Genomic DNA, 15,641 nt, shown 5'->3' with positions numbered 1-15,641 from the left:
ACAGGCCGAGCAGACGATCTCAGAGTTGTGAAGTGGAAGGTGTTCAGGGTCTTTAAAAACATTTACCAGAGACTTTGATGTGAATTGTACTTTCTTTTATCTACGTCCATTTATTCTGGTATTACACAATTGTGAAGAAATTCAAATGATGTGCTTTTATTACTGAAAATATTAATGAGTTTGTCTTGCTTAGTGTTGTTTGGCGTAGTGGAAAATAATACACAGAAAAACATTTAAGTGTACACAATTAATCAGATCCCCCCCCAACTTACACTTTTTTAAAAAGTACTTCTTCATTTCTTCCTTTTGTACATGCACTTGTAAGAGAGAACTCAAGGGACCATCGTTTGAAGGGTTGAGATAATAAAGGTCAAAATACAAAGTGCTGCACTGAATATGTTGCTTAAGAAAAAGTATGAATTATAAGCTAAATGCACTTTGAAGAGCTTAGAAAGGTTTTATCAGTTGTAAGCACTGAATTGGTATGATTGACTCCTAATTCAAAAGATGAGCATAGTGTATGCTTTATATACACAATCATCAGTGGTCAAATAAAAAGGAACAGCTGTCGAATAAGTTGTTTGAAATAAAATAAGTCAGATTAATAAGAGTGTGAAATGGTGGAACACAGTTGTGAGTTACTCTTAACAATTCATTTACAGAACATGTTTACTATTTCTTTGCAACACCAAATATTGATTGCATCATCAAACAACTAGTCCAGGTTCATCCCATCTTTTAAATATTTGTACACCAACGTTGACGCTACAAACATCGGTTTTATAATTTTTAATAATGCCAATTCATGATATACAGATATAAGACAACATTAAATATGTTTACAGCACAACAGATAGTGAGATTACCTGGATCCAGTCTGGAAAAACAACCACGATTCTTAAATAAAAGCTCCTCCTCAGAGTTTACATATGTGAACTTCTCCTTGGCACGGAGTTTCCAGTGCTACAACAACAACAACAACAACAACAACAACAACAACAACAACACATATAGAGGACATAAGCCTGTTATGGATGTCAATCTCAAAATATTGCTGTAATCTCAATCCTCGGACTAATCTCGAGCACCAAGTGGGTAAACATTTCAATGCATCGTCAAAAACAGTGCATGGTTAGAAAAAGAATGTATGATAAAATAAAGTTATATACACTCACGTAGTTGTCTGCTGTACCAGTGAAAGTCAATCGTCATAAAATAAACATCTCATATGTAGTTTGATTTGAATTAGCGCATCCTTTTTCTCAATTGAAGAATGCAAATGGTGTGTCTCTCTCACACACACACACACACACACACACACACACACACACACACACACACACACACACACACACACACACACACACGCAGCAGGAGAAATCCAATATCTGTACTAAAAACAATGAAATCTCTACTTTTTGCTTTATCTACTAGTAATCTTTTCCTTCAGACTGAAACATTTAAAGCTTGAGTCACTCGACACGGTGGAGACGAAGGACAGAGAGAAAAAGATGAGAGGCACTTCAAGTCAGAACGAGGGTAAGGATCCGTTACCTTGGATCAAAGTTTAGCAACCAACATTTCCCATCATTAAAGCAGCGTCTACTGTGGTGACAAATGTGCCCGTCTGTCAATCAACTGGTCGTCTGTGAAGCTCCCTTTCACAGTTTGTTCTTCACAGTCTGTAGATCTCACTGAGAGGAATGAGCACTTGCATCAACTGAAGAAATCATACATGATCAAGATGCAACTTTATCTGTTATATAAAACAATGACTTTGAGACCCATGGTGATTGGCAGCATCCATCAGAGCTGTTTACTTTGCATGTTGTGTGTGTGTGTGTGTGTGTGTGTGTGTGTGTCAATGGAAAAGGAGGAAAATGGCTTCATCCATGTGTCTTCTCCTCCAGTGGGGTGTGCTAGGGGCTCGCCTTCCGCGCACTGACCAGGTAGCCCTTAGCCTTGATGATGCCCCGGCTCTTAACAATAATGGAGTAGCGCAGGACCCACTGCAGCCTCCAGTCCGCGATGTTCAGGTCCTGCGTCCCCTCCTGCACCGCCTCCTGGAAGGTGGCTGCTGACATCAGCTCTGTGGAAACATGAAGCCAGAAGAGTGTGAAACTAAAACTTAAACATGAGACTGATACTGCAGTGTGACACCAAGACAATGTGTGAATTCATTTATAAAGAAAAAGCTTGAAGAATGAGGAATCTTTTAGAATTATCTTATTGTTAATAAATCACAAGAAAAGACAAATGTACACTTTCATAGCTTCTCCGTGGCTCTGAGGCCAAAGCACAATTATTTCTAATGATACAGAAATCTTAAAAAACCTCACAACCATATAGTAAAGTTTTAAAGAGTCCTGGGCCTTCAGTACCTTTGCATTTGTTGGAGACTATTTTCAGTGGTGCATTAATCTTCTACATCTTGTGATTCTAACGTTGGATACCTGAATTCATTTGTTTAATTCTTTAATAGGTTTTAAAATGACTGAATGGCTTCTCCCGTCTTCTCTGTGGGACCTGGTTAAGATGTTTGTGCCTCCTTAGATCCTCTAACTCCAAACTCTTGATTGTTAATGAGGTCAGAAGGAAAATCTTTCTTCTCCTCGAGAGTTTTTACTTGATGGTTGTTTTATCTTATCTAATCCTGCCGTTTTAATTCCATTTTAATTTATATTATTTTCCTTTTTCTACACCGACGATGCTCGTTAGTGTATGTATGAATTAACTGTTGGTTTTGGTCTTTTGATGGCATTTGCACGACACCTGGACTCTTGACCCTCTAACGGAACAGAGGAAAAAATAGTAATTGAATTGCACCTTTAGGATCGTTGTGTGTGAGCAGCTGGATGTCAAACTCCTTAGCGAAGGCCGTCAGGTCAGGAGGCATCACACAGCAGGAGGCCAGGTTGACCTGGTTACTGCTGGGCTTCACCTGGTACGAGAGAGAGAGCAGGAAGTCAACGACAACCAGCACACAGTGGCTCAGCTCGTCATAGACAAACACATCAGTGAGCTGCTGCTTCGGCTGCAGTCTTGAGCAGCTGCTATAAGTTTTACAAGCCAGCAGATGTCACTGTATTTGCTGCTTTTGAAGCCCTGGAAGAATAGCACATAGAAAGAAAGTCCATCACTAAATATTACTGTAGTATTACACATGTTGTGGCAATAACTGGTTCAGCTGTGATATAAAGGCATCAGACTGTCTGCATCTCCACGTTCACGCAGATCCATATTTATTTTCTTCTAACTTTCCATTCACAGTCTAATTGCACAAAGTAATGCTGCCTTTCTCTCGTTTGGTCAACATTGTCTTCTTTGAATAAACTTTATTGGAATTGTTAACGGATAAAACAGATCTGGGCTTCCTCGCTTACGTTCAGTGCGAGCGCCGCGGCATGGGCGGTCCAATGAACCGTACAGTGTGAGCACATTAGTCTCAGGTGCAGAAAGGTTGAATAAAAATGTGTGGCACGAGTTAAACGCAACATGCACAGCTAATAAAAAGGCACAGTCTGCCCAGCTTAAAGATGACACATTTAGGTTGACATGCACAAAGACTCCCACTCACCTGAGCCCAGTTGTAGAGCTGTTCCATCAGATCTTTGTCCAGGTCAGAGGTGCCAATAGCAGCAATCTGCTGGCTCCTGACCAGAGCCTCCAGCTCCTCCCAAGCCGGCTGAAGGTGAGCCAAACTTTGGCTGTCACCCTCCAGAGGCCATGTTGGAGCTATGATGACCGAGTCGAGCTGGGAGACTGCCAGCGTCTGGCAGACTATGGATGGTGAACAGACAAGGCAGTATCACAAGTAGGTCAGTTTCATGTGTAGTGTTTTTAAAGCACATGAAATTGGAGCTAAAAGAGACTTAAAGCTCACCCTTCTCCACTGCGTCTCTGATGGAGGACTGGACCGACTCACACAGGAACAGCTTGACTGTGAAAACAAGCAGCCTATAAACACGTCGTCCCCCACATACGCCAGTTGTTTTGTAGCTACTGGTGAGTCTAAATCATTGGTACTTATTACTAATGCATTACTACTGATCATGGATTCATTTGGTTCAGACATTGGGGACGCTCTGATCAATGGTCGGCCATCGACTCAGGGATTTTCTTTACAACCGTCTTGATCAGTGATCCTTAACGTGGGTGAGGCAAAGAAATGGAAACATTTAACTGGAAACTGTGTGCGGCATGTTGTTTACCAGCGTCTGTGATGTACAGGAAATCACTACAGTGCACCGCACACACATTGGGTTCAAGCAGGGATTTGGACAAAACATTTGTTGCAATAACCTGGTAACTCGTGTGTCGACTTGCAGCCGGTCGCTTTGCACTGAGATGCTACGGTTTGCTATGAAACCATCACTGACCTGTGACCCTCAGTTCCTCCCTCTCTTCAGGCGTAATAGCATCTGTTGCCTGGGGGATGGAGCAGTCCAGTGTGTCCGGGAAGTCCTACATGAAAAGACAAGCACTTCATTTAGAGACTGCGAAGCCCTTTTCAGACATGTCACACTTAACGTCGCTGGCTTCCTCCGTCTCTTAAAACTTTAAAGACGAATGTATTGTTTACATCCATGTTTGTTAGCAACCAGTCTTCTTCTTTCCTGCCTTTTCCAGCCATTGCTGCATATCTTGGCTCATTACCGCCACCTGCTGGTCAGTGTGTGATAGGAGTGCGATACCACCGACAGGATCGTGTTAACGAAACAGGACAGATAAGCGGCTCGAGCACGACTACGACAAGATCTCCACACAGTGACTCAGTGATTCTCATCAGTTTCATCCTTTGTTAGATTTCTCTAAAGCCAATTCATAATGCTTAAGTATAAAATGACAAGACTTTAAGTTGGTCCTAAATAAGTTTCCATTAACTCACATGCTGTGTATTAAGTGTTTTTGTGGTTGTACGAGGGGATTATTATTATCACTATTTGTAGACGATGAGGGGAAATAATGTATAAATAACATCTCAAAATTGTCTCATTCAGTGTTTAATAAACTGATATTTATTTGTGCATAAGACTTTATAATAAGTGATACATTTACTACAGAACGCTTAATAAAAAGGTGAATATGACGACTCTTTATTTGCTTTGTGCGCATGTAACAGCAACAGCCTGATTGCAATCAGGTCAGACTTGTTCCAAGCTGCCGTGACTTTTACGTGAAAGTGACTCTGCACTTATTCAGATATGTAATCCATTACTCACATGTTTGTCATGAAATGCATTGTTGAAAGACGGTTAGCACAACAGGATGTGATCTTTACAACATGACACAGCATTAAAAAGCTTCTGCATTTTTCTGGCAGCAAATGTACTCCAACACAACCCGAGGAGAACTCGGACATCATGACTCAAACATGCCATTCTTGCCGTTTCCCTGCAGGGGCTGTGTATTAAACGCTTTGTATTTGCAAGTATTTAAGACCCCTTAGTTCAACTCTTTCAAACCTCCCCCCATCCCCATTTGAGTCCAGTAGGCGTGGTAATAAAAGCTGAAGCAGATTAGCTGAGCCTAGCAAAACCCTCAGAGCAGGAATGGTTCACTACACAGCCTTTTTAATCTCCATCTCTGTCTTTTACGAACATAGTTTGATGGAAACACATTATCCAATGAGAACTGTGTTCCAGAAATCCTATCACAGTTTATGAACAAAACCCCAGAGCAAAGTTTCTGTGCCCCCACCCTGACACCCGCCCCACCCATCCCTGCAGACAGACGCACATTTGGAATGGCGCCTTTGGCGGCCAGCATTGCATGAACATTCATCATGACAGCTTCTTTTCAGTAAGCCTACAGGCATCCTTTGATGTCCATCACGAGAGTTATTTTATTTTCCCAGGCACTAGGACCGTACTGACGAGGAGCAAGTCCTTCTCACACAGCTCGGACCGTCAATGCAAATACTATTGTTCATTTCTCAGTGTCAACACAAAACATGCAAAACTGATATAGGCGAGTCTGAATTAGACGCACTACTGTACTCTCACATTAAGAACCCGACTGCACGACATGAAAACATTATGAAAACTGGAAACGTCTCCCACCTTGGATGCCGGTTTCGTTGCAGAAGACCAATCAGTCAGTGTGGCTTTAATGCAGTCTTGAAGCTGAAATGTCAAACACAAAAACATCGTTGAATTATTACATCCGTTAAACTTGCATATTTACGAGAAGCATCCCTGAAACTGGGCTGAAGCTGAACAGGTGTTTATCCTCAGTAGACTCCACAACAACATCTGGATGGCCGTGACACGCTGCTCCGCCAACTCACGGGCCGCAGTGCGTTATAAACAATGAAATCATTTGAACAAATGTCAAGGGAAAACAAACAATGTCAGAAGACAAGTCAAGTTCAAGTGCTGATGTTACTATTTACAAAAGGATAAGCATGGCGTGAGGAGGCCAGCTGCATGCAGTCGTGTAAGAAGTGTACGGATGTTTGTGTGAGCGCTGAAGGGAGCAGAACATGTCAAACAAAGCAAAGCCTGGAGATGTCGGGACGAGCACAGAGAGAGAGAGCGACAGACCGGGAGCAGAGCTGGCTTATACAGACGTGGTGAAGAGGTAACCGGTGACACCACAAACAAAAACCTCAGCTCCGCTGCAGCAACACAGCCACATGATTGAAGAGCTGGTTGTGTGAAGGTTAAAAATAGTACGAGTTGACAATATGGCATTATATTCATTTTAGGTTTAAATGATGTCAAACGACAGACTTTGGGCAACGTCAAGCATCCGTGTTTGTGAGCCTCGTAGCAATACTTACACCGTGAATGTTGCCGTGAACTGTTTTTACAATAACAATGATGGTATCTCCTATAACGTAGGTATATGCAGCATGACTGCAGACTCTTGAAAGAGAGGATACGTGAAAGTCCTGCAGGAAGAGATGCGGGATGCAACGACAAGGTGTCTCCTAAAGCATGTTTCTGCATTATATTGTTTTGCTTTTTTTGTGGTATGTCAGCCACATATAGTATATGATGCACTACATGCTAATATATATATGTGATATATGCCAACAATCTGCCAACAATCTGCCCTCTGTTATCTCAGTCAAGCAGAAGTCATATTTTTCTGTCACCTGTAATCAGCCATGACCTTTTCCTTTGATCACAACAATAACATTTTTAAGATTAACTCTGGACTAAGGCGTGGCAGCAGGCACAACACATCGCATTGTACCCAAATCACACCCAAGCTTTGGAGGAAACCTGCAGGTGATATACACTAGAACAGCAATACTGAAAAAAGCATTTCAGGAAATGTCCATCACACCTTTCTAGAACTACAATCAACATAACAAGTAGTTGATTATTGGATAAGTGCAGTTAAATTAGCTGTCATGTATTCTGATTGTTTAAGTCCTTTATTAAGCAAAATGTCAAACATTCACATAGGAGGATTTGCTGCTTTCCCTTGTGTTATATCATTTAAACATTTGATAAATGAGTTTTAGATTGTTAACTGAACAAAACAAGCTATTTAAAGACTTAGGCTCTGGCACAATGTTGATTGAAATGTGTCACCATTTTCTGACATGTTATAGACTTACTCGATTATTCTAAAAGAAAATATCGAATCAATTTGAAAACAAATATTTGGGTGCATCACTAGATTTATGAATGCCACTTGATTATTGTATTAGATTTTGAGTACAGGCTTGTTGGTATTGCTTTACATGTTTCATAACACCTGCCTGCAGGTGATGTCACCTGTGTGATCTTTCCAGGTTCACACTTACAGTGAGTTCAGTGTTCAGCCTACAACAATCATTCATCACCGGTTACTGTCTGTAAACAATTCACCTTTGACTGGACAATAAAGTTAATATAACATGCCTCCATAACATTAGACTGCAACTTTTAAGCTAACCCTTAGCTCAGACACAGTCCTGTCGACCTCGAAAGGTACATATTGAAATACTTTTAAAAACTCTCGATAAGCTGCTTACATAACGTAACACATGGCTTATTATCAGTGAACACACGTATCGTTAGCTAGTTAAACATGTAGCCTGGTAGCCCACCGCTGACTTGAAGAGGCTAAGCTAATGAGCTAAGCTGTCACACCAACGGAACACAACAAGCTAACCAACTGCCGTCATTTGAAATGTAGTTTACGTTATCTTACCTCTTCGCTTGGAGAGCACGGACATTTCTTTTTCAGCCGACTTCGGTTGACTAAATTCCCGGTATGCAGCCTGAGAGTCTTGGCGTGGCTCAGCAACATCTTCGCCTCACTGTCCATGTTGCTGTTTTGGGGATCCATGTGGTTCTCTGGTGGAGAGCTAACAAGTTGCTAATGAGTGTCTGCTACTGTAACTGCTGGCTAAGAGCTGGCTAGCAAACAATAGTACAACCTCCAACAACTGATATAAAACTATGTAGTCAGGATGACTTGCACTGTGTTGCCTGACCTCCTGGTTTGGTGGTTGCTTAGTGGCTGATATGAAAGCAAGCCGGTCGGTTACGCCCACATGGAGGTGTCGGTGACGGTCCCGTAAAACCCGCTCAGGCAGATGTCATGGAGTAATGGGCTGCATCCATAAGCCGGAACTGGATCACTGGAATGGATTTCTGTATTGACTGCAGTTCTCACTTCTGACCGCTGGGTGGCGGTGTAGTGTTGCTTATTATCTTTTCAACACTGTTAACGGTCAGAACTGTGCAAACTAAATACTTACAGGCTACTCAAGCAGAGGTGGAATACGTTTTCAGATGTTTTAATGAAGTAAAAGTAGCTGCACTTTAGGGTAAAATTACTCTCTGTCACAAGGGCAGATACAAGAAATCGAATCAAATAAATGTAGGCTCGTGGAATAAAAAATATTGTACTTAAGTACAATATTTAAGTACCTGTACTTTTCTTTTTAGTATTTATATTTTGTGCTTCCTTCTGCACCTTATGCCTTGTTGTTTTGACTTTAACATGCTACTCTTGTATAGTTTCTATTTTGACCTCTATTCTTTTCTATGCATATTACTGCTGATACTTATAATTAGTATCTGTATACTGTGATTCTTATAAGTTACTTTTACTCAAGTAAAGTATCTGAATACTTCTTCCACCAATAGTGGCCATCCCTGTCTACATATGTGTTTGTACTAATTTGTCTCTGGTCTGGTTTTCATGGTTTGAGCTAAACTCTGTTTGCCCCAATTAAGATAAATCTTAATGTCACAGCATACAATTATATTTTTGTGGCGAGCATCAAGAGGCACAAACACATCCATAAATTCTGCAGATGCAAGATGGCACTAATCAACAGAACACAAAAGTAAAACGTGCAGTGTGGGGATCTGGTATCTTACTCAGTGGCACCTCCGCAGTGCCCAGGAGAGGAAATGGCCCCTCTCCAGGTACCAGCGACCCTCCGGCTCCCAAGACAAGTCCCTACAGACTGAGCTACATGTGTTTTGTATGTTTGTTTTAATGAATCTGTGAGATCTAAAGTATTTATTTATGCATTTAATGCTGTGCTTATGATGTGATGTTGATAGGACTTTAGTGTGGGTATTGTGTAATCACGAGTAGATTATAGTTCACGAGGGATGTCGTTAAAAGCAACGTGTGTGGACTTTTTCTTTATAGCATTTTGTTTTCCAACATGACGACTCCCACATGTAAGAAGGTTTTTGTGTCTACAACATTTTCAGAATAGTTAACAACACTCAGTATTCATGATTCAGACAAAATCATCAGGTCATGTAAACATTTTGAAACAGCGATTAAATCATCGCAGGGAGGAGATGACAGTGAGCACTAGAGAGAGAAACATGAAGCCTCTTTCTTCATATTTCTTTTCTCACCTCAGAAGACAGTCAGACAGTTTCCTGTAGAAAACATTGAGTACACTGAGGTCACGGCATCTGTATTTTTTCCACGTGTTTTAGCAACTTTAGTTTGTTACATTTGACAAATTAAATAAAACAACATGTTTGGCTTTTTATCAGCTGATTCCAATATTTTTGAAAACATTTTCAAAAGGGGAATGAGTTATTTTGACTTGGATTTGTGACTATTTCTAAAGGTCTGGCTACGGCCCGGTAGAAAATGTAGAAACAGCCGTTAAGTGCTTATTTCTTTTGCAAAGAGACCCACAATGCAGCAGCATATGCACTATAATAACACCCAAAACAAAAGCAGGGAAGCTGCTACTTCTACCACACGCCAGACTACGCAACATGCTATATTTGGGAAGCATGAAGAAGAACGAGGTGTCACTGGGAGCTGGTTTAAAGTATCTTTTACATGAATTCCTACGGTTGTAAAGATGTTTAAGGATGAAGCGTCCAGATGCCCCCGGACCACAACACTGCTGTCAGTTCATCCTCTAAAACACAAAAATACTTGCACACACATTTGCACACAGTTAGGAAAACACAGTTAATCACCCACACATGTTGTTACTTAATTTAAAATGAACTTGTAATGAAGCTTGAAACAGCAGTGACATTCATCATACATGCACAGTATCTGGGAAACTGACAACCCTCTGTGCATGTTTAATGTTTATCTTGAGAGTTCATTATTCAGGACATTGATTCATTTATCAGCCACACAGTAAACACTTGTGCAGGTTGGACCTTGGTCACAGTGTTGCAGGAGTACAAGTGATGTAGAATCTCACAACAATGCAAAGCACAGAATGGACCTTTGAGTGCATATCATGATGGATTCCTTAGGAATAAGAATAGAAGGCAAATTGGTCGCAGCAAACACACAATAAACCTTTGAAAGGGTGTCACACATCTGGAGCGCTTTACTGCCGTCAGATAAGATCTGCCTTTCTGTGAAACAGTGTCATTGGAGGGCACTGACATCACTGAAGTTCTTCACCCTACCTGACCTCTGACCTCTTCATGGATGAAAAGAAACCAAAATGTAAAAAGATATAATTAAAGCGTTGCATTGTTACCATTCTGAGGCTGGTGTTTGCATTGCTTTGGTCTCACGTTCAGACAGATCGGTAGAATTGGTTATGAGAATAATACAATTTAGAATCAAAGGTACTTGGGGGGCATTAGCACGTGCGTGTGTGTGTGTGTGTGTGTGTGTGTGTGTGTGTGTGTGTGTGTGTGTGTGTGTGTGTGTGTGTGTGTGTGTGTGTGTGTGTGTGTGTGTGTGTGTGCAGGGGTTGGCTTTTTGGGATTCACTGATCAAATTTCACTCTTACTGAGCAGTTGTAAAAGTTAAAGTGTTGCCAGAGGAGGTGTGGTTGTAATGTGGTGAAGGAGGCAGATCTCATGTGTACACTATAAGAGCCACTACGAGCTGCACTGCACAGAAGAGCTTTATCCCAGGACCTCTTGTGAAATACTGAACGTGAGCAGGTACGTTTTTCTAAGATTAATGCAGAGAGGGAATCCTTGGATAACTTGGTTTCTGTAAAACAACAATTAGTACGCTTGAGATGAAACAGCTGCACACAGCTGGAAACCAGATAAGGATTAAAAGAAAACTTAATCATCGGTTCACGACGTGACCTTTGTCTTTCACAAGAGCGCACATGGAGGGGTTTGTGATGGAAAACATTCAACATCAACGTCCAAAATGTACAAGGCAGAGACGAGTCCGCTTCCGATGTTCTGCTTTCTATGCTCTGATGCTATGATTTGAATCTGTTTGTGTCTTTGCAGCGATCCGCTCAACAAGAACAACAGCAGCCACAGACATGAAGTTCCAAGCTCTGTTCTTTCTTCTGATCCTCACCTGCATGTACCTGAGCCTGGCACAAGGTAAGTGGAGCAGATCAGATTTTAATCACAACTATGATATAACATTAATTGTGTTTAGTTAAACAGATAAAACTGTGCATTTATTTATTTATTTATTTATAAAAGCTCAATATTGTGCAGATAACTATTTTATATTGTAAGCTTAAAGCCTGGACCTTTGGTGCAACCGAACACTTTATTTATATGAGAATATGGAGCAGCTGCATTTCATAATCCACATTTCTCTAGATTGTTACTAAATCCTCTCTTTCAGTGAGGTGAATTATTCTGCTCAAAACCATTGACTTCATACCAACGTGTAATCTGTCTGGGCTCGCTATTATAGACCGCTTTCATGAGGTAATCTTTGGACGGGTTTTGAAAAATAGGAACACAAACACAGGACTTTAATTGAGTTAAGTAAAATAGCAAATTCTGCTAAATGCAGCACATTAGGGACATGTGCTGGAGTTAAATCGATAGATGCTTACTTGATAGTTTGGTCTTTAAAGCGGTCGATGATCAGACACTAGAAACTAAAAAATAAAGCAAGGTAAAGAAGAAAAATGCCTATTAAAGTAGGAAGTTACTGCATGTTTATGCAACAAAAAACACAATAAAGCTGTGTTTCAGAAACATGTTCTGCTTCCCAAAATGTCAAATAAAACATCCTGTAATCCAATAACGAGTTAGTCATTAATGGGTAACTATTTACAGTAAGCAGGACTTTAGTCTGGATGTCCAGGGTCTGAAGGTCTAAAAGCTGTTTCAAAGTCTTTACATAACGGCAGGAATAACAAAACACTGAATCCTTCAACTGTTATTTTACAAATCATCAGATGTAGTAGTGAATCAGTCTGAAAATGATCCCCCATGTGTTGTTTAAGTGTGTGAGCGCCTCCCTGGGTTCCTATAACCCCAGATTAAAATACCAAGAACGTGACCCTGATGGAGAAATGTTTCTACTTTTAGATTATTAACAACAAACACTGACAGTAAACATTATAACCAAAATATTCTTTAAACAGTTGACACTGTATGAAATATTTAAATATTTACATACACAACAGCAATACTAAAGCAGGCAGTGTGTGTGTGTGTGTGTGTGTGTGTGTGTGTGTGTGTGTGTGTGTGTGTGTGTGTGTGTGTGTGTGTGTGTGTGTGTGTGTGTGTGTGTGTGTGATATGGGTTCCCGAAATCTCTGGCACTTGCAGATTGGGACGTTTCCCGGACACTGTTGGTTCAGAACCAGGTTTTCTTCTTTGATAATTGTTTTTAAATAATTACATGACATTTAATTAGTGATTTGTGAGACCCATGATTATACTTTACCTTTTAATATTTAGTTACAGTATCAGAATATCATGAATAAACACGTTAGTTTAAGTTTTTAATTATAAGCTTTGAAGCAGGCGTGCCAATAAAGACAGACATATAGATACAAAACCCCAACTTACCGATATTAAAATGTAATATTGTTTTGTCTTTGGACCCTCACAAATTGAGTGACATCTTTAAGTGAAGCAGTTTATCTCTCTCTCCAGGCTCGTACGGCAACTGCTGCCTCGGCCACGTTACAGGGATGAAGGCGAACGTAAAGAGAAACATTGAAAGTTACAGGATGCAGGAAACAGATGGTGATTGCAACATCAGAGCTGTTGTGTGAGTACTTTTACATCCTTCACTGATGACCCTCAACCAGCCTTTTGTTTTCCCACATAGTTCAAACTTCCCACTTATTATTAAACTGGCAAAGACTAATGGAAAAAGAAACTATTTGCGTACGAAAGATGTGATTAACTTGTACAACTTGCGCAATAAGCTTTATATTGTTGAACATTGTGCAGGTTCCTGATGAAGAAGAAGCCGTTGCATAAAACTCAGAAGACTCGCTGTGCTGATCCAAATCAGGGTTGGGTCCAGGACGTGATTCGCGCTGTCATTGCGAGGAATCAGATTTAGGTAAAAAGTTACGCAACACACTCTCACAATGACTTAATTTGAGAAACTCAGCGCCCGCGTAAATATTCATCATAACACTTTTGTCTCTGCAGACGACTCAAAGGGGAGAAACAAGAGAAGAATGGGGCAGAGAAGAGCAGATGTTTCTCCTCCTTGTCAGGCATCATATATCACCTTTAACCACCGAGATTATGTTTCACTAGATTTGGTATTTCCTGTGCTGGCAGAGAATGTAAATGTACACAGTTCACTATAATACGAACACATTTAGCCACAGCTATGATTCTGTGCCATGCTCTGTGACATGTCGCACGTGCACCTGAATGAGCCTCTGTTTGGCAGCTTTGAAATCTATTTTGCCGTGTGTTTGTGCGCATGTGCATAAATATGTGTTATGTATATGTACAACCAAATTGGGGATTAGCTAAGAGTTTTTTTTATATGACAGATTTCCATATTTTTATATCAGCATTGTAATTGTACTTTGTGTCTTTCTGTAGCAAATAAAGAAAAGAAAGCAGACTCTGGTTTTCTATAAGAGTGTCTCATGAATCAGGAAACTACACCAAGCTGTTTTACATCAGTTCTGCCCTGATTTGGGGACGCCATGGTGGATTGTGGGGGGGGGGGAACGTTGCACTATTTCTCCCTGATGACGTTTTTACTGGAAATCCATGAAAGCAGGTTTAGATTTGGGTCCAATCATCTCTCACACACTCTGCATTTGGTATCAATGTTGGCCAATGTTTGACTACATGAGCCATCCGTTAACACTTTAAAACTCGGCTCTCTGGGTGGTTAGTCTGCAAAGCTGGTTTTTATTGGATTGATGATAACAGTGATGGTAAAGGATTGACTTGAAAGTAAAAAATCTGCGATGTCTGTTAACATTCCAGCCATCCAGTCTAACGAGGCTGGATTAAATTAAATTCACATTTGTTCAAGTCTCTCTTTAAACAATACTCAGGTTCACGTGTCTGAAACAGGTTGCGTGCTGTAAACATTCCTATTGTTGTTACTGGCTGTGAAGTGATCTCTTCATAATGTGCTCCTTTTGTGTTAAAAATGTATTTAAAAGTTTATATAAAGTTATTATGAGTCTTCCGTTGGACTAAACAATGCTCACAGCAAATTATAGATTGTAGCTTCATTATATTTTCCCCAAGAAACCAACCAGTACTCCTCTACATTTCTAACACTGGCTTCCAGTAACTTTTAGAATTTACTTCAAGGTCCTCCTTCTTGTATACAAAGCCCTAAACGGAACCACACCAAGTTACACTGCCAACTCTCTAATCAACTATGTGCCCCCAAGAACATTACGATCATCCACTACTGGTTTATTAAATGTTCCCAGAAACATCCAAAAGAAAATCGGGGATGCAGAATTTTGCAATTATGCACCAAAGCTATGGAACACTTTACCTGCAGACATTAGGGAGGCAAGCTCGCTCAATATCTTCAAAAGTAAACTAAAGACATATCTCTTTACTTTAGCCTTTTAATGGTGATATTTTATATCTCTTTACTTTAGCCTTTTAATGGTGATATTTTATATCTCTTTACTTTAGCCTTTTAATGGTGATATTTTATATCTCTTTACTTTAGCCTTTTAATGGTGATATTTTATATCTCTTTACTTTAGCCTTTTAATGGTGATATTTTATATCTCTTTACTTTAGCCTTTTAATGGTGATATTTTATATCTCTTTACTTTAGCCTTTTAATGGTAATATTTTATATCTTTTTATTTTAGCCTTTTAATGGTGATATTTTATATCTCTTTATTTTAGCCTTTTAATGGTGATATTTTATATCTCTTTATTTTAGCCTTTTAATGGCAGAACCCAGTTGATATTGGGAAGTAATCATAGAACCAAAAGTATCTGACACTAAGGTCCCAGGGCTCATTTTACCCGTTATAAGAGCCTCTTTCTGGGC

General features: G+C 40.2%; 2 protein-coding genes across 2 annotated transcripts; one reads left to right on the top strand and one right to left on the bottom strand.

Moving 5' to 3' along the window:
- Positions 1–774: 774 nt before the first annotated feature.
- On the bottom strand, positions 775–8,491 carry gclm (glutamate-cysteine ligase, modifier subunit). The gene is made up of 7 exons (XM_029428828.1): positions 8,152–8,491; positions 6,063–6,125; positions 4,380–4,464; positions 3,884–3,940; positions 3,578–3,780; positions 2,827–2,941; positions 775–2,089 (listed from the first exon to the last, which is right to left on the bottom strand). Exons 1-7 carry the CDS (start codon positions 8,287–8,289, stop codon positions 1,920–1,922), a joined length of 831 nt encoding a protein of 276 aa, XP_029284688.1. The 5' UTR covers positions 8,290–8,491; the 3' UTR covers positions 775–1,919.
- Positions 8,492–11,660: 3,169 nt separating this feature from the next.
- On the top strand, positions 11,661–14,222 carry ccl25b (chemokine (C-C motif) ligand 25b). Its single transcript, XM_029429752.1, has 4 exons — positions 11,661–11,759; positions 13,283–13,400; positions 13,586–13,700; positions 13,793–14,222. Exons 1-3 carry the CDS (start codon positions 11,696–11,698, stop codon positions 13,698–13,700), a joined length of 297 nt encoding a protein of 98 aa, XP_029285612.1. The 5' UTR covers positions 11,661–11,695; the 3' UTR covers positions 13,793–14,222.
- The last annotated feature ends 1,419 nt before the right edge of the window (positions 14,223–15,641 follow it).

This window comes from Cottoperca gobio, chromosome 4 (genome assembly GCF_900634415.1).
Source record: "Cottoperca gobio chromosome 4, fCotGob3.1, whole genome shotgun sequence".
NCBI lineage: Eukaryota > Metazoa > Chordata > Actinopteri > Perciformes > Bovichtidae > Cottoperca > Cottoperca gobio.
Note: the sequence above shows the minus strand (reverse complement) of the source record. Positions and strands in the feature narration are given on the sequence as shown.